This window comes from Agelaius phoeniceus, chromosome 32 (assembly GCF_051311805.1).
Source record: "Agelaius phoeniceus isolate bAgePho1 chromosome 32, bAgePho1.hap1, whole genome shotgun sequence".
In the NCBI taxonomy this organism is placed as follows: domain Eukaryota; kingdom Metazoa; phylum Chordata; class Aves; order Passeriformes; family Icteridae; genus Agelaius; species Agelaius phoeniceus.
In genome coordinates this window covers 922115-942913 of record NC_135296.1, presented here as the reverse complement: position 1 = coordinate 942913, position 20799 = coordinate 922115, and the positions used below count along the sequence as shown (strand labels likewise).

The 20799-nt window shown below is 39.5% G+C and overlaps 1 protein-coding gene across 10 annotated transcripts in view; it reads left to right on the top strand.

Annotated features, from left to right (window-relative positions):
• AKAP8 (A-kinase anchoring protein 8) overlaps positions 1-20799 on the top strand; it is a 45238-nt gene that overhangs the window by 22222 nt on the left and 2217 nt on the right. For 6 of the 10 annotated variants that reach the window (XM_077192242.1, XM_077192244.1, XM_077192243.1 and 3 more), the window contains 4 exons: positions 3333-3474; positions 8496-8589; positions 9886-10016; positions 11202-19028. In XM_077192242.1, the coding sequence (XP_077048357.1) occupies positions 3333-3474; positions 8496-8589; positions 9886-10016; positions 11202-14834 (4000 nt within the window). In that variant the 3' untranslated portion in view covers positions 14835-19028. The other 4 variants (XR_013185712.1, XM_077192249.1, XM_077192248.1 and 1 more) reach the window with 4 other exon arrangements.

Sequence of the window (20799 nt, the reverse complement as noted above, 5' to 3'; positions counted from 1 at the left end):
GAGGAGTTTTTTCTGGGGAATTTTGGGGATTTTTTTGGAATTTTTGGGGAGTTTTTCAGGGAATTTTGGGGATTATTTTGGGGAGTTTTTCTGGGAATTTTGGGGAGTTTTTTCGGGAATATCGGGGGAATTTTGGGGAATTTTGAGGAGTTTTTTGGGGATTTTTTGGGGAATTTTGGGGAAAATTCAGGGATTTTTTGGGGAGTTATTATGGGGATTTTGGGGGGAATTTTGGCGAATTTTTCTGGGAAATTTTGGGGATTTTTTAGAAAATTTTTGGGAGTTTTCCTGGGAAATTTTGGGGATTTTTTGGGGAATTTTTGGGGAGTTTTTCTGGGAATTTTGTGTGAATTTTGGGAAGTTTTTCTAGGAATTCTGGGGGGAATTTCCCCCATTATTTCCCCCATTATTTCCCCCATTTTTCCCATTATTTTTCCCATCATTTTCCCCCATTATTTCCAGGATCCAGTTCGCCTGCTCCGTGTGCAAGTTCCCATTATTATTCCCATTATTCCCAATATTTCCCCCATTATTTTTCCCATTATTTCCCATTATTTTTCTCATTATTTCCCCATTATTTCCCCATTATTTCCCCATTATTTTTTCCCATTTTTCCATAAATTTTTCCCATTATTTTTCCAGGATCCAGTTTGCCTGCTCTGTGTGCAAGTTCCCATTATTATTCCCATTATTTTCCCCAATATTTCCCCCATTATTCCCGTTATTTCCCCCATTATTCCCGTTATTTTTCCTATTATTTTTTCCCATTTTTCCATACATTTTTCCATACATTTTTCCCATTTTTTCCAGGATCCAGTTTGCCTGCTCCGTGTGCAAGTTCCCATTATTATTCCCATTATTCCCCCATTATTTCCCCCATTATTTCCCCGATTATTCCCATTATTTTTCCCATTATTTCCCCCATTATTCCCATTATTTTTCCCATTATTTCCCCATTATTCCCATTATTTCCCCCATTATTTCCCCCATTATTCCCATTATTTTTTCCCATTTTTCCCATTATTTTTTCCCATTTTTCCATAAATTTTTCCCATTATTTTTCCAGGATCCAGTTTGCCTGCTCCGTGTGCAAGTTCCCATTATTATTCCCATTATTTCCCCCATTATTCCCATTATTTTTTCCCATTTTTCCTGTTATTTTCCCCATAATTTTCCCATCATTTTCCCCATTATTTCCAGGATCCAGTTCACCTGCTCCGTGTGCAAGTTCCCATTATTATTCCTGTTATTTCCCCATTATTATTCCCATTATTTCTCCCATTATTGCCGTTATTTTTCCCATTATTTCCCCCTTTTTTCCCATTTTTCCATACATTTCCCCATAATTTTTCCCATTATTTCCAGGATCCAGTTCACCTGCTCCGTGTGCAAGTTCCCATTATTATTCCCATTATTTCCCCCAGTTTTCCTGTTATTTTTCCCATTATTTTCCCCATTATTCCCATCATTTTTCCCATTATTTTTTCCCATTTTTCCATACATTTTTCCCATAATTTTCCCATTATTTTTCCAGGATCCAGTTTGCCTGCTCCGTGTGCAAGTTCCCATTATTATTCCCATTATTTCCCGGATTATTTCCCCCATTATTCCCATTATTTTTTCCCATTATTCCCATCATTTTTCCCATTATTTTTTCCCATTTTTTCCCATAATTTTCCATAATTTTCCCCATTATTTCCAGGATCCAGTTCACCTGCTCCATGTGCAAGTTCCCATTATTATTCCCATTATTTCCCCCATTATTTCCCCGATTATTCCCATCATTTTTCCCATTATTTTTCCAGGATCCAGTTTGCCTGCTCCGTGTGCAAGTTCCCATTATTTCCCCCATTATTTCCCCGTTATTTCCCCCATTATTCCCGTTATTTTTCCCACAATTTCCCTATTATTTCCCCCATTATTTCCCATTATTTTTCCCATTATTCCCCCATTATTTCCCCCATTATTTCCCCATTATTTTTCCCATTATTTCCCCCATTATATCCTCATTATTTCTCCCATTATTCCCATTATTTTTCCTGTTATTTTTCCCATTATTTCCCCCATTATTCCCCCATTATTTCCCCCATTATTTCCGTTTTTTTTCCCATTATTTCCCCCATTATTCCCACTATTTTTTCCCATTTTTCCATACATTTTTCCCATCATTTTTCCCATTTTTTCCAGGATCCAGTTTGCCTGCTCCGTGTGCAAGTTCCCATTATTTCCCCCATTATTTCCCCCATTATTCCCGTTATTTTTCCCACAATTTCCCCATTATTTCCCCCATTATTCCCGTTATTTTTCCCATTATTTCCCCCATTTTTCCCATTATTTTTTCCCATTTTCCCATAATTTTCCCATTATTTTTTCCAGGATCCAGTTTGCCTGCTCCGTGTGCAAGTTCCCATTATTATTCCCATTATTCCCCCATTTTTCCCATTATTTTTCCCACAATTTCCCCATTATTTCCCCGATTATTCCCATTATTTTTCCCATTATTTCCCCCATTTTTCCATACATTTTTCCATTTTTTTTCCCATTATTTTTTCCAGGATCCATTTTGCCTGCTCCGTGTGCAGGTTCCCATTATTATTCCCATTATTTCCCCATTATTTCCCCCATTATTCCCATTATTTCCCCCATTATTTCCCCATTATTTCCCCGCTTATTCCCATTATTTCCCCCATTTTTCCCATTATTTTTTCCCATTTTTCCATAATTTTTTCCCATCATTTTTCCCATTATTTTTCGGATCCAGTTTGCCTGCTCCGTGTGCAAGTTCCCATTATTATTCCCATTATTTCCCCCATTATTTCCCCCATTATTTCCCCCATTATTCCCATTATTTTTCCCATTATTTCCCCCATTTTTCCCATCATTTTTCCATAATTTTTTCCATAATTTTCCCATTATTTTTAGGATCCAGTTTGCCTGCTCCGTGTGCAAGTTCCCATTATTATTCCCGTTATTTCCCCCATTATTTCCCCCATTTTTCCCATTATTTTTCCCACAATTTCCCCCATTATTCCCATTATTTTTCCCATTTTTCCCATTATTTTTTCCCATTTTTCCATACATTTTTCCATAATTTTCCCATTATTTTTAGGATCCAGTTTGCCTGCTCCGTGTGCAAGTTCCCATTATTATTCCCATTATTTCCCCCATTATTCCCATTATTTCCCGCATTATTTCCCCCATTATTTCCCCCATTTTTCCCGTTATTTTCCCCATTATTTCCCCGATTATTCCCATTATTCCCCCATTATTTCCCCCATTTTTCCCATTGTTTTTTCCCATAATTTCCCATAATTTTCCCATTATTTTTCCAGGATCCAGTTTGCCTGCTCCGTGTGCAAGTTCCGCAGCCTGGATGAGGAGGAGCTGCAGCGGCACCTGCAGAGCAAATTCCACCGGGACACCCTGCGCTACATCGGCACCAAACTGCCCGACAGGACCGTCCAGTTCCTCCAGGTGGGGCCACAATTCCCGAATTTTCATGGAATTTGGGAATTCACGGAAATTCCAGAGGTTTGGGCATTTTTTACGGGGAGTTTCTAGGCAAAAATTTGGATTTTTTACGATTTTTTTCTGATTTTTTGTGATTTTTTTCGGATTTATTTTGAATTTTTTTCGGTTTTTTCCCCTTATTTCCCCCCTATTTTCCGGGATTTTTTAGGGATTTTTCCAAGTTAAATATTTGGGAATTTTTGGGGATTATTTCAGAATTTTTTAGAGGTTTTTAGGCAAAAATTTGAATTTTTTGTGAATATTTTGTGATTTTTTCAGAATTTTTTTCGGTTTTTTCCATTATTTTCCAGGATTTCATTGGGATTTTTCTGAGATAAAAATTTAGGAATTTTTGGGCATTTTTTCAGAATTTTTTAGAGATTTTTAGGGAGTTTTTAGGTGAAAATTTGAATTTTTTATGAATTTTTTTGAATTTTTTAGGGTTTTTTCCATTATTTTCCAGGATTTTTAGGCATTTTTCTGAGTTAAATATTTAGAAATTTTTGGGCATTTTTTCAGAATTTTTTGGAGTTTTTTTGGGAGATTTTTAGGTGAAAATTCCAATTTTTTGGATTTTTCGTCTGTTTTTTTTTCATTATTTCTCGGGATTTTTTTGGAGTTTTTTTCCCCCATTTTTTCGGGATTTTTTCTGGGATTTTTCCGGATTTTTCCTGGGATTTTTTGGTGAATTTTTGGGGCCATTTTTGGGTGGAAATTCCCATTTTTTGGGGTTGTTTCCCTTCCACCGGGACACCCTGCGCTCCATCGGCACCAAACTGCCCGACAGGAGCGTCCAGTTCCTCCAGGTGGGGCCAGAATTCCCGAATTTTCATGGAATTTGGGAATTGGGGAAAATTCCGGAGGTTTGGGCATTTTTTACAGCGAGTTTCTAGGCGAAAATTTGGATTTTTTATGATTTTTTTTGAAATTTTTGTGATTTTTTTCAGATTTATTTTGAATGTTTTAGGGTTTTTTCCCTCTATTTTTCGGGATTTTTAAGGGATTTTCCCAAGTTAAATATTTGGGAATTTTTGGGGATTTTTTCAGAATTTTTTAGAGATTTTTCGGGAGTTTTTCAGTGAAAATTTGAATTTTTTGTGAATTTTTTTGAATTTTTTAGGGTTTTTTCCATTATTTTTCAGGATTTTTTAGGCATTTTTCCGAGTTAAATATTTAGAAATTTTTGGGGAATTTTTCAGATTTTTTTCGCAGTTTTTTAGGGAATTTTTAGGTGAAAATTCCAATTTTTTGGATTTTTTGCCCATTTTTTTCATTATTTCTCAGGATTTTTTTGGAATTTTTTTTCCCCTGATTTTTCAGGATTTTTTCTGGGATTTTTCCGGATTTTTCCTGGGATTTTTGGGGGAATTTTTGGGGCCATTTTTGGGTGGAAATTCCCATTTTTTGGGGCTGTTTCCCTCCCACCGGGACACCCTGCGCTCCATCGGCACCAAACTGCCCGACAGGAGCGTCCAGTTCCTCCAGGTGGGGCCAAAATCCTGGAATTTTCATGGAATTTGGGAATTGGGGAAAATTCCGGAGGTCTGGGCATTTTTTACGGGGAGTTTTTAGGCGAAAATTTGGATTTTTTACGATTTTTTTCTGATTTTTTGTGATTTTTTTTGGATTTATTTTGATTTTTTTCTCGTTTTTTTCCATTATTTTCCAGGATTTCTTTGGGATTTTTCTGAGATAAAAATTTAGGAATTATTAGGGATTTTTTCAGAATTTTTTGGAGGATTTTAGGTGAAAATTTGAATTTTTTATGAATATTTTGGGATTTTTTTTTAATTTTTTCGGTGTTTTCCCTTATTTTTCATTATTTTTAGGCATTTTTCAGAGTTAAATATTTAGAAATTTTTGGGGAATTTTTCAGATTTTTTTCAGAGTTTTTTAGGGAATTTTTAGGTGAAAATTCCGATTTTTTGGATTTTTTGTCCGGTTTTTTTCATTATTTCTCAGGATTTTTTTGGAGTTTTTTTCCCCTGATTTTTCTGGGATTTTTCCGGATTTTTTCTGGGATTTTTGGAGGAATTTGGGGCCATTTTTGGGTGGAAATTCCCATTTTTTGGGGCTGTTTCCCTCCCACCGGGACACCCTGCGCTCCATCGGCACCAAACTGCCCGACAGGAGCGTCCAGTTCCTCCAGGTGGGGCCAGAATTCCCGAATTTTCATGGAATTTGGGAATTGGGGAAAATTCCGGAGGTTTGGGCATTTTTTACAGCGAGTTTCTAGGCGAAAATTTGGATTTTTTATGATTTTTTTCTGATTTTTTGTGATTTTTTTTCGGATTTATTTTGATTTTTTTTCGTTTTTTTTTCCATTATTTTTCAGGATTTCTTTGGGATTTTTCTGAGATAAAAATTTAGGGATTATTTCAGAATTTTTTGGAGGTTTTTAGGTGAAAATTTGAATTTTTTAATGAATATTTTGGGATTTTTTTTAAATTTTTGGGGTTTTTTCCATTATTTTTCAGGACCTTTTAGGGATTTTTCCAAGTTAAATATTTAGAAACTTTTGGGGATTTTTTCAGAATTTTTTAGAGATTTTTCGGGAGTTTTTCGCTGAAAATTTGAATTTTTTTTGAATTTTTTCGGTTTTTTCCCTTATTTTTTCAGGATTTTTAAGGGATTTTCCCGAGTTTAATATTTGGGAATTTTTGGGGATTTTTTCAGAATTTTTTTTGAGATTTTTCGGGAGTTTTTAGGTTAAAATTTGAATTTTTTGTGAATTTTTTGTGATTTTTTAAAAATTTTTGGGTTTTTTTCCCTTATTTTTCAGGATTTTTTAGGCATTTTTCCGAGTTAAATATTTAGAAACTTTTGGGGATTTTTTCAGATTTTTTCAGAGTTTTTTAGGGAGTTTTTAGGTGAAAATTCCGATTTTTCACCCATTTTTTTTCATTATTTCTCAGGATTTTTTTGGAGATTTTCCCCCAATTTTTCCGGATTTTTCCTGGGATTTTTCCGGATTTTTCCTGGGATTTTTGGGGGAATTTTTGGGCCATTTTTGGGTGGAAATTCCCATTTTTTGGGGTTGTTTCCCTCCCACCGGGACACCCTGCGCTACATCGGCACCAAACTGCCCGACAGGACCGTCCAGTTCCTCCAGGTGGGGCCAGAATTCCCGAATTTTCATGGAATTTGGGAATTGGGGAAAATTCCGGAGGTCTGGGCATTTTTTACAGCGAGTTTCTAGGCGAAAATTTGGATTTTTTACGATTTTTTTCTGATTTTTTGTGATTTTTTTCAGATTTATTTTGAATTTTTTTCGGGTTTTTTCCATTATTTTTCAGGATTTCTTTGGGATTTTTCTGAGATAAAAATTTGGGGAATTTTTAGGGATTTTTTCAGAATTTTTTGGAGGTTTTTAGGCAAAAATTTGAATTTTTTGTGAATATTTTGGGATTTTTTCAGAATTTTTTCGTTTTTTTCCATTATTTTCCAGGATTTCATTGGGATTTTTCTGAGATAAAAATTTGGGAATTTTTGGGGATTTTTTCAGAATTTTTTAGAGATTTTTCGGGAGTTTTTCGCTGAAAATTTGAATTTTTTGTGAATTTTTTTGAATTTTTTAGGGTTTTTTCCAGGATTTTTAGGGATTTTTCTGAGTTAAATATTTAGGAATTTTTGGGGATTTTTTCAGATATTTTTGGAGGTTTTTAGGGAGTTTTTAGGTGAAAATTTGAATTTTTTATGAATTTTTTGGGATTTTTTTTTTGTTTTTTTTTCCATTATTTTCCAGGATTTTTTTAGGCATTTTTCTGAGTTAAATATTTGGGAATTTTGGGCATTTTTTTAGAATTTTTTGGAGTTTTTTAGGGAATTTTTCGGTGAAATTTCCAATTTTTCCAATTTTTTGCTCGTTTTTTTTCATTATTTTTCAGGATTTTTCCTGGGATTTTTTTGGGGCATTTTTAGGTGGAAATCTGAAATTTTCGTGAATTTTTTGGGAATTTCTTTTCAATTTTTTCGGGTTTTTTCCATTATTTTTCAGGATTTTTTCCCAGTTTTCTCCCCATTTTTCCCATGTTTCTCCCCAGAATTCCCATTTTTCCCTGTTTTATCCCCATTTTATTCCCATTTTCCAGGAGTACATCGTGAACAGGAACAGGAAAATCGAGGGTTTATCCCCATTTTTCCCTGTTTTATTCCCATTTTCCCCATTTTTATTCCCATTTTTATTCCCATTTTTCCCTGTTTTATTCCCATTTTCCCATTTTTATTCCCATTTTTCCCTGTTTTCCAGGAGTACATCGTGAACAGGAACAGGAAAATCGAGGTTTTATCCCCATTTTTATTCCCATTTTTATCCCCATTTTTCCCATTTTCTCCATTTTTATTCCCATTTTTCCCATTTTCCCATGTTTTATTCCCATTTTCCCTGTTTTTATTCCCATTTTTCCATGTTTTTTCCCTGTTTTTCCAGGAGTACATCGTGAACAGGAACAGGAAAATCGAGATTTTATCCCCATTTTTATCCCCATTTTTAGCCGGATTTCTCCAATTTTTCCCATTTTTATCCCCATTTTTCCGTGTTTTATCCCCATTTTTCCATGTTTTTTCCATGTTTTTCCCATTTTTCCCATTTTTATTCCCATTTTTCCCATTTTTCCATGTTTTATTCCCATTTTTCCCTGTTTCCCAGGAGTACATCGTGAACAGGAACAGGAAAATCGAGGGTTTATCCCCATTTTTCCATGTTTTATTCCCATTTTTCCCAGTTTTCTCCCCATTTTTCCCATGTTTCTCCCCAGAATTCCCATTTTTCCATGTTTTATTCCCAGAATTCCCATTTTTATTCCCATTTTTCCATGTTTTTTCCCTGTTTTCCCAGGAGTACATCGTGAACAGGAACAGGAAAATCGAGGAGTTTATCCCCATTTTTATCCCCATTTTTCCCATGTTTCTCCCCAGAATTCCCATTTTTCCCATTTTTCCATGTTTTATTCCCATTTTTCCCTGTTTTTTCCCTGTTTTTCCAGGAGTACATCGTGAACAGGAACAGGAAAATCGAGCGGCGCCGCCAGGAGCTGACGGAGAAGGAGGGGAACAAACCCAGGGCCGACCCCTTCAAGGGTGGGGAAATTTGGGGAATTTTGGGAATTTTTGGGAAATTTTTGGGATTTTCTTTTTTTAATTTTTGGGGAAAGTTGTTGGGATCTTTTGGGATTTTTTTAGGGATTTTTTAGGAATTTTTTGCTGATTTTTTTTTAATTTTGGAGGAATTTTTGGAGGAATTTTTTGGAATTTTTTGGAATTTTTTTAGGGATTTTTTTAGGAATTTTTAGGGATTTTTTAGGAATTTTGGGGCATTTTTTAAAATTCTTTTAGGAATTTTTGGGGGGAATTTTTTAGGAATTTTGGGGAATTTTGGGGGAATTTTTTGAGGAATTTTTGGGGGAACTTTTTGGAATTTTTTGGGCAACTTTCGGGAGGAATTTTTGGGAGAATTTTTGGGAATTTCTTTGGAATGTTTGGGGAATTTTGGGGGGAGTTTTGGGGATTTTTTCGGAACTTTCTGGGAATTTTGGGGGGAAATTTTGGGAACTTTTCAGGGAATTTTTGGGGAATTTTCAGGGAACGTTTGGGGAACCTCCTGGGAGGTTTTGGGGAAAATTTTTGGGAACTTTCTGGGAAATTTGGGGGGAAATTTTGGGAAATGTTTTGGGAACATTTGGGGACTTTTTTGGGAATTTTCTGGGAATTTTTTGGGAACTTCCTGGGAATTTTGTGGGGAAATTTTAGGAAACTTTTGGGAACTTTTTGGGGTGGAATTTTTCCGATAAGTTTTGGAACTTTCTGGGAATTTTTGGGGAATTATCAGGGAACTTTTGGGGAACTTTCTGGGAGGTTTTGGGAAAAATTTTTGGGAATTTTCTGGGAATTTTTGGGGAAATATGGGAATTTTCAGGGAGGTTTTGGGAAATAATTTGGGAAATTTTGGGAATTTTCAGGGAAGTTTGGAACTTTATGGGAAATTTGTGGGGAAATTTTGGGAAATACTTTGGGAATTTTCAGGGAAGTTTTGGGAGCTTTCTGGGAAATTTTTTGGAATTTTTTTGGGAACTTTCTGGGAATTTTTCTGGGAATATTTTGGGAACTTTCTGGGAATTTTGTGGGGGAAATTTAGGGAATTTTTGGGGGAATTTTGGGGGAAATTTAGGGAATTTTTTAGGGAATTTTGGGGGAAATTTAGGGAATTTTTGGGGGAATTTTCAGGGTAATTTTGGGAGTTTTTTTGGGAATTTTCAGGGAAATTTTGGGAATTTTTTTGGGGAATTTTGGGGGAAATTTTGGGAATTCTTCAGGGAATTTTTTTGGGAACATTTCAGGGTTGGAATTTCTCACTTTTTCCGGCGTTTCCCCTCTCAGGGATCGGTCAGGAGCATTTCTTCAAGCGCATCGAGGCCGCGCATTGCCTGGCGTGTGACATGCTCATACCTGCCCAGGGAAACCTGCTCCAGAGACACCTGAGATCGGCCGAGCACAACCGCAGCCGCAGGGTGAGGAACCGGGGTTAGACCAGGCTTAACTCAGGGTTAGGATGGGTTTAACTCAGGGTTAACTCAGGGTTAGGCTGATACCGGCACAGGGAAACCTGCTCCAGAGACACCTGAGATCGGCTGAGCACAACCGCAGCCGCAGGGTGAGAGACTGAGCTTAGGCTGGGCTTAACTCGGGGTTAACTCGGGGTTAGGATGGGATTAACTTCACCTGAGACCAGGCTTAACTCAGGGTTAGGCTGATCCCGGCCCAGGGAAACCTGCTCCAGAGACACCTGAGATCGGCTGAGCACAACCGCAGCCGCAGGGTGAGAAACCAGGGTTAGGCTGGGCTTAACTTGGGGTTAGGATGGGTTTAACTCAGGGTTAGGATGGGTTTAACTCAGGGTTAGGATGGGTTTAACTCAGGGTTAGGATGGGTTTAACTCAGGGTTAGGATGGGTTTAACTCAGGGTTAGGATGGGTTTAACTCGGGGTTGGGATGGGCTTTTTCCCCAAATCCCTGCAGAATTCCCAGAATTTCCCCCTCCAACCCCTGGAATTCCCGGCATTCCGGGATTTTCCCCTCCAACCCCTCTGGAATTCCGGGCTTTCCCCCCAACCCCTGGAATTCCCGGCATTCCTGGATTTCCCCTCAAACCCCTCTGGAACTCCGGGCTTTTCCCTCAAACCCCTCTGGAACTCCCAGAAATCTGGGATTTTTCCCCAAATCCCTGCAGAATTCCAGGATTTTCCCCAAATCCCTGCAGAATTCCAGGGTTTTTCCCCTCAAAAACAACTGAAACTCCCAGAATTCCGGGATTTTCCCCTCCAACCTCTCTGGAATTCTGGGATTTTCCCCTCAAAAACAACTGGAATTCTGGGATTTCCCCCTCCAACCCTTCTGGAATTCCTGGATTTTCCCCTCCAACCCCTCTGGAATTCCTGGATTTTCCCCCCACCCCTGGAATTCCTGGTTAACCCCATTATTCCCTCCAACCCCTCTGGAATTCCGGGATTTCCCCTTAAACCCCTCTGGAATTCCGGGATTTTCCCCTCAAAAACAACTGAAACTCCCAGAATTCCATCATTTTCCCCTCCAACCCCTCTGGAATTCCGGGATTTTCCCCTCAAAAACACCTGGAATTCTGGCATTTCCCCCCCCACCCCTGGAATTCCTGGAATTCCGTTCTCTCCGGTTCGCAGCTGGCAGCGGAGCAGTTCAGGAAGACGAGCCTGCACGTGGCCAAGAGCGTCCTGAACAACAAACACATCGTGGCCATGCTGGACAAGTACCTGCAGGTACCCCTGGGATTGGGAATGGGATCCACTCCGGGAATCCTGCGGGCCTGGGAGTGGGGCAAAAATAACACAACAAATTCTACAGAAATTGCACAACAAATTCCACAGAAATTCCACAACAAATTCCACAGAAATTCCACAACAAATTCCACAGAAATTGCACCAAAACCAAAAAAATGCAGCAAAAAATCCACAAAAATTGCACAAAAAACCAAAAAAATCCGGCAAAAATTGCACCAAAAACCAAAAAAATCCGGCAAAAGTTGCACGAAAAACCAAAAAAATCCAGCAAAAAATCCACAAAAATTGCACAAAAATCCCCCAAAAATCTCCACAAAATCCCCCAAAAATCTCCCCAAAAATTGCACAAAAACCCCCCAAAAAATTCCACAAAAAACCAAAAAAATCCGGCAAAAATTGCACAAAAAACCAAAAAAATCCATCAAAAATCCGGCAAAAATCCCCCAAAAATCTCCACAAAAATTCCACACAAGACCAAAAAATCCTGCAAAAATTGCACGAAAAACCCAAAAAAATCTCCCCAAAAATTACACAAAAATTGCACAAAAATCCCAGAAAAAATTCCACAAAAATTCCACAAAAACAAAAAAAATCCGGCAAAAATCCCCCCAAAAATCTCCCCAAAAATTGCACAAAAATACCACACAAAATTCCACAGAAATTGCACCAAAAACCAAAAAAAATCCGGCAAAAATTGCACAAAACCCCCCAAAAATCCGGCAAAAATCCGGCAAAAAAATCCACGAAAATTCCCCCAAAAATTGCACGAAAATTGCACAAAAATCCCCCCAAAATTCCACAGAAATTCCACAAAAACCCCAAAAAATACGGCAAAAATCCCCCCAAAAATCTCCCCAAAATTGCACCAAAAACCAAAAAAAATCCGGCAAAAATCCCCCCAAAATTGCACAAAAATACCACACCAAATTCCACAGAAATTGCACCAAAAACCAAAAAAATCCAGCAAAAATTGCACCAAAAACCAAAAAAAATCCGGCAAAAATCCCCCAAAAATTGCACAAAAATACCACACAAAATTCCACAAAAATTGCACAAAAACCAAAAAAAATCCGGCAAAAATCCCCCAAAAATCTCCCCAAAAATTGCACAAAAATACCACACCAAATTCCACAGAAATTCCACACCAAATTCCACAGAAATTGCACGAAAATTGCACAAAAAACCCACAAAAAATCCGGCAAAAATCTCCCCAAAAATACCACAACAAATTCCACAGAAATTGCACAACAAATTCCACAGAAATTGCACCAAAAATTCCACAGAAATTGCACCAAAAACCAAAAAAATCCGGAAAAAATCCCCCGAAAATTGCACAAAAATACCACACCAAATTCCACAGAAATTGCACGAAAATTGCACAAAAAACACACAAAAAATCCGGCAAAAATCTCCCCAAAAATTCCACAACAAATTCCACAGAAATTCCACAACAAATTCCACAGAAATTCCACAACAAATTCCACAGAAATTGCACCAAAAAAACCAAAAAAATCCAGCAAAAATTGCACAAAAAACCAAAAAAATCCGGCAAAAATTGCACCAAAAAACAAAAAAATCCAGCAAAAAATCCACAAAAATTGCACAAAAACCCCAAAAAATCCGGCAAAAATCCAGCAAAAATCCCCCCAAAATTGCACAAAAATACCACACAGAATTCCACAGAAATTGCACGAAAACCAAAAAAATCCGGCAAAAATCTCCCCAAAAATTGCACAAAAATTCCACACAAAATTCCACAGAAATTGCACCAAAAACCAAAAACATCTGGAAAAAATTGCACAAAAATGCCACAAAAACCAAAAAAAATCCGGCAAAAATCCCCCCAAAATCTCCCCCAAAATTGCACAAAAATACCACAATAAATTCCACAGAAATTGCACGAAAATTGCACAAAAAACCCACAAAAAGTCGGGCAAAAATCCCCCAAAAATTCCAGAAAAAACAACAAAAAAAAAAATCCGGCAAAAATCTCCCAAAAATTCCAGAAAAATCACCCCAAAAATTGCACAAAATTCCCCCAAAATATTCCACAAAAAAATCCACAAAAAATTGCACAAAAATCTGCGCAAAAATTGCATGAAAATTCCCCAAAAATTCCACGAAAATTCCACAAAAAACCAAAACAATCCAGCAAAAATCTCCCAAAAATTCCACAAAAATCCCCACAAAAATTTCCACAAAAATCTCCCCAAAAATTGCACAAAAATCCCACAAAAAACAAAAAAAAAATCCGGCAAAAATCTCCCCAAAAATTGCACAAAAATTCCACAGAAATTCCATGAAAAACCAAAAAAATCCGGCAAAAATTCCACAAAAATTGCACAAAACCGCCAAAAAATCCGGCAAAAATCCCCCCAAAATCTCCCCAAAAATTGCACAAAAATCCCCCCAAAAATTCCACAAAAAACCAAAAAAATCCGGCAAAAATCCCCCAAATATCTCCACAAAAATTCCACAAAAGACCAAAAAATCCTGCAAAAATTCCACAAAAATTCCTCAGAAAAATTCCACAGAAATCCCCCCAAAAATTCCACAAAAATCACCCCCAAAAGCCGACAAAAAATTCCACAAAACCCAAAAAAATTACCACAAAAATCCCCTCCAAAATTCCACACAAATTCCACAAAAAATTCCACAAAAATCCGCACAAAAAATCCCCCAAAAGTTCCACAAAAATCCCACAAAAAAACCCACAAAAATCCCCCCAAAAATTTCCATAAAAATCCACAAAAATCCCTCAAAAAACCAAAAAAATTCCACAAAAAATTCCACAAAAAAACCAAAAAAATCCGGCAAAAATCCCCCAAAAATTCCACAAAAATCCCAAAAAAATTCCACAAAAATCTCCCTGAAAATTGCACGAAAATTCCACAACAATGCCCCCAAAAAATTCCACAAAAATTCCACCAAAAAAAAAAAAAATCCGGCAAAATTCCACAAAAACCCAAAAAAATCCGGCTAAATTCCACAAAAATCCCCCCAAAAAATCCCCCAAAAATTCCACAAAAATCCCCCCAAAAAATCCCCCAAAAATTCCACAGAAATCCGCCCAAACATTCCACAAAAAATCCACAAAAAACCCACCAAAAATCCAGCAAAAATCCCCCCAAAAATTCCACAAAAATCCCCCAAAAATTCCCGAAAAAACCCCACAAAAATTCCCCGAAAAAGCTCCCAAAAATAAAAAAAATTGCCCCAAAATCCCCCAAAATTTCCCCAAAAATCCCCCCCAAAATCCTCACCCTCCCCAGTTTTCCCCATTTTTGGTGTTTTTGTTCCATCCCCAGGTGCCCAATCCCAAAATTCCTGAATTTTCCCCATTTTTTTCTCCTTTTTTTCCTCCTTTTTCCAGTGGTTTTGCCACTTTTGGGCTTTTTTTGGGAATTTTTTCCCAATTTTGGGGGGAATTTTTCCCAATTTTTTGGGATTTTTTTTCCCAGGTTTTTTTGGGGGATTTTTTCCCAATTTTTGGGGAATTTTTTCCCGATTTTTTGAGGGGAATTTTCCCTGATTTTTTGAGGATTTTTTCCCTGATTTTTTGAGGAATTTTTTCCAATTTTTGGGGGAAAATTTTTCCCAATTTTTTAAGGACTTTTTCCCAGTTTTAAGGGAAAATTTTCCTGATTTTTTGGGGGGAATTTTTCCCAATTTTTGGGGGATTTTTTCCCAATTTTTTGAGGAATTTTTTCCAATTTTTGGGGGAAAATTTTTCCCAATTTTTTAAGGATTTTTTCCCAGTTTTAAGGGAAAATTTTCCTGATTTTTGGGGGGAATTTTTCCCAATTTTTGGGGGATTTTTTCCCATTTTTTGGGGAATTTTTCCCAATTTTTAGGGGAATTTTTTCCCAATTTTTTGGGGATATTTTTCCCAATTTTTAGGGGAATTTTTTTCCCAATTTTTAAGGGAATTTTTCCCAATTTTGGGGGATTTTTTTCCCAGTTTTAAGGAAAATTTTTCCTGACTTTGGGGGGAATTTTTCCCAATTTTTTTGGAATTTTTTCCCAATTTTTGGGGGGAATTTTTCCCGATTTTTTGAGGTTTTTTTCCCAATTTTGGGGAATTTTTTCCCAATTTTTAAGGGAATTTTTTCCCAATTTTTTCAGGAGATTTTTTTCCTTCATCTCCTCAGCATTAAAGCAAAAATCCCCCCCTGGAGCCATCCAGGAGTTTTTGGAATTTTGGGAATTTTTGGGAATTTTGGGGCAGCTCCAGCCCCAAATCCCAATCCCAGGACTCCAAACCCCCCCAGAATTCCCCCAAAATCCCCCAAATTTTGGATTTTTCCCCCTGGGAAGGGCAGAGCTGGGGCAGGGCCGGGAATTCGGGGCTTTTCCGGAACGTTCCGGGCAGGATCGGCCGCGGCGGCGCCTCCAGAGGATCCCGGGAATTCCGGCGGGAGAAGCTCCAGGATCCCAAAATTCCCTCCCCGATCCCGAACGCTTGGGGTCAACCCGGGCTGGGAAAAGTTGGGAAAAATGGGGAAAAAGTGGGAAAAAAACGGGGGAAAATGGGAAAAAAATGGGAAAAAAAATGGGAAAAAATGGGAAAAAATGGAAAAACGGTGCCTGTGCCTCTGGGTCCTGGGAAAAATGGGAGTTTGGATCCTGAAAAATGGGAATTTGCATCCCAGAAAAATGGGATTTTGGATCCCGAAAAATGGGATTTTGGATCCCGAAAAATGGGACTTGGATCCCAGGAAAATGGGAATTTTGATCCCAGAAAAATGGGATTTGGATCCCAGGAAAATGGGAATTTTAATCCCAGGAAAATGGGATTTGGAATCCTGAAAAATGGGAATTTTGATCCCAGGAAAATGGGATTTGGATCCCAGGAAAATGGGAATTTTAATCCCAGAAAAATGGGATTTGGATCCCAGAAAAATGGGAATTTGGATCCTGAAAAATGGACTTAGGATCCTGGGAAGACGGACCTCAGGTCCAGGGAAAATTGGGATTTTTGGATCCCGAAAAATGGGATTTGGAGCCCAAGGAAAAAAAGGATTTTGGATCCTGGGAAGACGGACCTGGAGTCCTGGGGAAAATGGGATTTAGGATCCCGAGAAGAGGGATGGTGCATCCCAGGAAAACGGGAATTTGCATCCCAGAAAAAGGGACTTTGGAGCCCAAGGGAAAAGGGACTTTGGAGCCCTAAAAATGGGATTTGGAGCCTGGGAAGACGGACCTGGAGTCCTGGGAACAAAGGGATTTAGGATCCCAAAAAATGGGATTTTGGAGCCCTAAAGAAGGGACTTTGGAGCCCGGGGAAAATGGGATTTAGGATCCCAAAAAATGGGAATTTTAATCCCAGAAAAAGGGACTTTGGAACCCAAGGAACAAAGGATTTTGGATCCTGGGAAGACGGACCTGGAGTCCTGGGAACAAAGGGATTTAGGATCCCAAGAAGAGGGACAATGGAGCCCAGGAAATGGGATTTGGATCCCAAAGGAAGGGGCGCTGGATCCCTGGGAAAAAAGGGATTTAGGATCCCAAAAATTGGGATTTAGGATCCCAAAAAAAGGGACTTTGGAGCCGAAAACAAAGGGACTTTGGAGCCCAAGGAAAACGGATTTTGGATCCCGGGAAGACGGACCTGGAGTCCAGGGGAAAATGGGATTTAGGATCCCAAACAAAGGGACTTTGGAGCCCTGGAGAAGTGACCCCAAATCCTGGGAAAAGGGACCCTGGATCCCAGGGAAAAGAAGGAATTTGGATCCCAAAAAATGGGATTTGAATCCTGGGAAGATGGACCTGGAGTCCTGGGAAAAATGGGATTTAGGATCCCAAGAAGAGGGAGCTTGGATCCCAAGGAAAAAGGGACTTTGGAGCCCGGGAAAAGAAGGGATTTAGGATCCCATAAAAAGGGACTTTGGAGCCCAAGGAAAACGGATTTTGGATCCTGGAAAAATGGACCTGGAGTCCTGGGGAAATGGGATTTAGGATCCCAAAGGAAGGGGCACTGGATCCCAGGGAAAATGGGATTTAGGATCCCAAAAATGGGACTTTGGAGCCCAAGGAAAATGGATTTTGGATCCTGGGAAGACGGACCTGGAGTCCTGGGAACAAAGGGATTTAGGATCCCAAGAAGAGGGAGTTTGGAATCCAAGGAAAAAGGATTTTGGATCCTGGGAAGATGGACCTGGAGTCCAGGGAAAAAGGGGATTTAGGATCCCAAAACAAAGGGACTTTGGAGCCCTAAAAAGGGGATTTGGAGCCTGGGAAGACGGACCTGGAGTCCTGGGAACAAAGGGATTTAGGATCCCACAAAAAGGGACTTTGGAGCCCAAAAGAAGGGACTTTGGAGCCCGGGGAAAATGGGATTTAGGATCCTGAAAAATGGGATTTGGAGCCCAAGAAAAAGGATTTAGGATCCTGGGAAGATGGACCTGGAGTCCTGGGAAAATGGGATTTAGGATCCCAAAAAAATGGGATTTAGGATCCCAAACAAAGGGACTTTGGAGCCCAAGGAACAAAGGATTTTGGAGCCTGGGAAGACGGACCTGTAGTCCAGGGGGAAATGGGATTTAGGATCCCAAAAATGGGACTTGGGAGCCCAAGGAAAAAGGGACTTTGGATCCTGGGAAGACGAACCTGGAGTCCTGGGAACAAAGGGATTTAGGATCCCGAGAAGAGGGACAATGGATCCCGAAGAAAAGGATTTTGGATCCCAGGAAGAGAAGGTACGGTGGAAACGGGGAAAAGGGATTTAGGATCCCAAACAAAGGGATTTAGGATCCCAAAAAAAAGGGACTGTGGAGCCCAAGGAAAACGGATTTTGGATCCTGGGAAGGTGGACCTGGAGTCCTGGGAACAAAGGGATTTAGGATCCCAAAAAAAGGGACTTTGGAGCCCGGGAAAAGAAGGGATTTAGGATCCCAAAAAATGGGATTTGGATCCCGAAACAAAGGGACTTTGGAGCCCAAGGAAAACGGATTTTGGATCCTGGGAAGACGGACCTTGGGTCCTGGGAAATGGGATTTAGGATCCCGAGAAGAGGGAGCTTGGAGCCCAGGAAAAATGGGATTTTGGAGCCTGGGAAGATGGACCTTGGGTCCTGGGAAAATGGGATTTAGGATCCCACAAAGAGGGACTTTGGAGCCCTAAAAATGGGATTTGGATCCTGGGAAGATGGACCTGGAGTCCAGGGAACAAAGGGATTTAGGATCCCACGAAGAGGGACAATGGATCCCAAAAAATGGGATTTAGGATCCCAGGAGAAGTGGCCCCAAAAGCTGGGAAAAGAAGGGATTTGGATGCCAAGAAGAGGAACAGTGGATCCCAGGAAGAGAAGGTACGGTGGAAACGGGGGAAAAGGGATTTAGGATCCCAAACAAAGGGACTGTGGAGCCCAAGGAACAAAGGATTTTGGATCCTGGAAGATGGACCTGGAGTCCTGGGAACAAAGGGATTTAGGATCCCAAAAAATGGGATTTGGATCCCGAAACAAAGGGACTTTGGAGCCCAAGGAAAACGGATTTTGGATCCTGGGAAAATGGACCTGGAGTCCTGGGGAAATGGGATTTAGGATCCCAAGAAGAGGGACAATGGATCCCAAAGGAAGGGGCGCTGGATCCCAAGGAAAAAGGGATTTAGGATCCCAAACAAAGGCACTTTGGAGCCCAAGGAAAAAATGGGATTTGGATCCTGGGAAGACGGACCTGGAGTCCTGGGAACAAAGGGATTTAGGATCCCGGGAAGAGGGACCTGGAGCCCAGGAAGAGAAGGGATTTAGGATCCCAAAAAGGGGATTTGGGATCCCAAAAGAGAGGACGCTGGATCTCGGGACAAGCCGGGAATTGGGGTCCCAAAAAAGGGATTTGGGATCCTGGGAAAAGCTGGGAGGCTGAGACTGGAATTGTGTGGGATGGGATGGGATGGGAGCATCCCCAAATCCCAGTTTGGGATGGAATCATTCCCATTATCCCAGTTTGGGATGGGAGCATCCCCAAATCCCAGTTTGGGATGGGATCATTCCCATTATCCCAGTTTGGGATCATCCCCAAATCCCAGTTTGGGATGGGAGCATTCCCATTATCCCAGTTTGGGATGGGAGCATCCCCAAATCCCAGTTTGGGATCATTCCCATTTTCCCAGACCAGTAATTCCCATTATCCCAGTAATTCCCAATAATTCCCATTATCCCAATAATTCCCAGTAATTCCCATTATCCCAATAATTCCCGGTATCCCATTAATTCCCAGTAATTCCCATTTTCCCAGACCAGTAATTCCCATTATCCCAGTAATTCCCAATAATTCCCATTATCCCAATAGGAATCCCAGTATCCCAATAATTCCCAGTATCCCAGACCAGTAATTCCCAATAATTCCCAGTATCTCAATAATTCCTATTATTCCGGTAATTCCCAGTATCCCATAATTCCCAGTAATTCCCATTATCCCAATAATTCTCATTATCCCAGACCAGTAATTCCCAATAATTTCCAGTATCCCAGTAATTCCCAGTATTCCCCATTATCCCAGACCAGTAATTCCCAATAATTCCCACTATCCCAGACCAATAATTCCCAATAATTCCTATTATCCCAATAATTCCCAGTAATTCCCACTTCCCCACCCCAGTAATTCCCAGTATTCCCCAATTTTTCATTTTTTCCCCCATATTTTCTCCTGGTTTTCCCAAATTTCCGTTTTTCCCCCCCAATTTTTATTGGGGTTTTTTGCCCCCAATTTTTCCTGGGTTTTCCCCCCATTTTCCCCAATTTTTCCTGGTTTTTGCCCAATTTTTCCTGGTTTTTCCCCAGTTTTCAATGGGTTTTTTTTTTGCCCCAATTTTTCTTGGGTTTCCCCCAACATTTTTCCTGGGTTTCCCCCAATTTTTCCTGGGTTTTCCCAAATTTTCATTGGGGTTTTTTGCCCCCAATTTTTCTTGGGTTTTCCCCCCCATTTTTTCCTGGTTTTTCCCCAATTTTTCCTGTTTTTTCCCCAATTTTCAATGGGGTTTTTTTGCCCCAATTCTTCCTGGGTTTTCCCCCAGTTTTTCCTGGTTTTTCCCCAGTTTCCCCTTTTTTTTTTCCCTCCCAATTTTCCCTGGTTTTGTCCCCAATTTTCCCTCATTTTCAATATTTTCCCATTTTTCCCCAAATTCCTGTTTTCCCCCCAATTTTTCCCTGTTTTTTTCCCTCATTTTCAATATTTTCCCCAATTTTCCCTTTCCCCCCCATTTTCCCCCAATTTTCCCTGATTTTCTCCCTAATTTTCCCTCATTTTCAATATTTTTCCCCAAATTTCCCTATTCCCCCCCATTTTCCCCAATTTTCCCTAATTTTCAAATTTTTCCCAATTTTCCCCCAAATTCCTGGTTTTCCCCCAATTTTCCCTGATTTTCTCCCTAATTTCCCCTTATTTTCCATATTTTCCCCCCATTTTCTCCCCAATTTTCCCTAATTTTCAATATTTTTCCCAATTTTCCCCGTTCCCCCCCAATTTTCCCTCATTTTCCA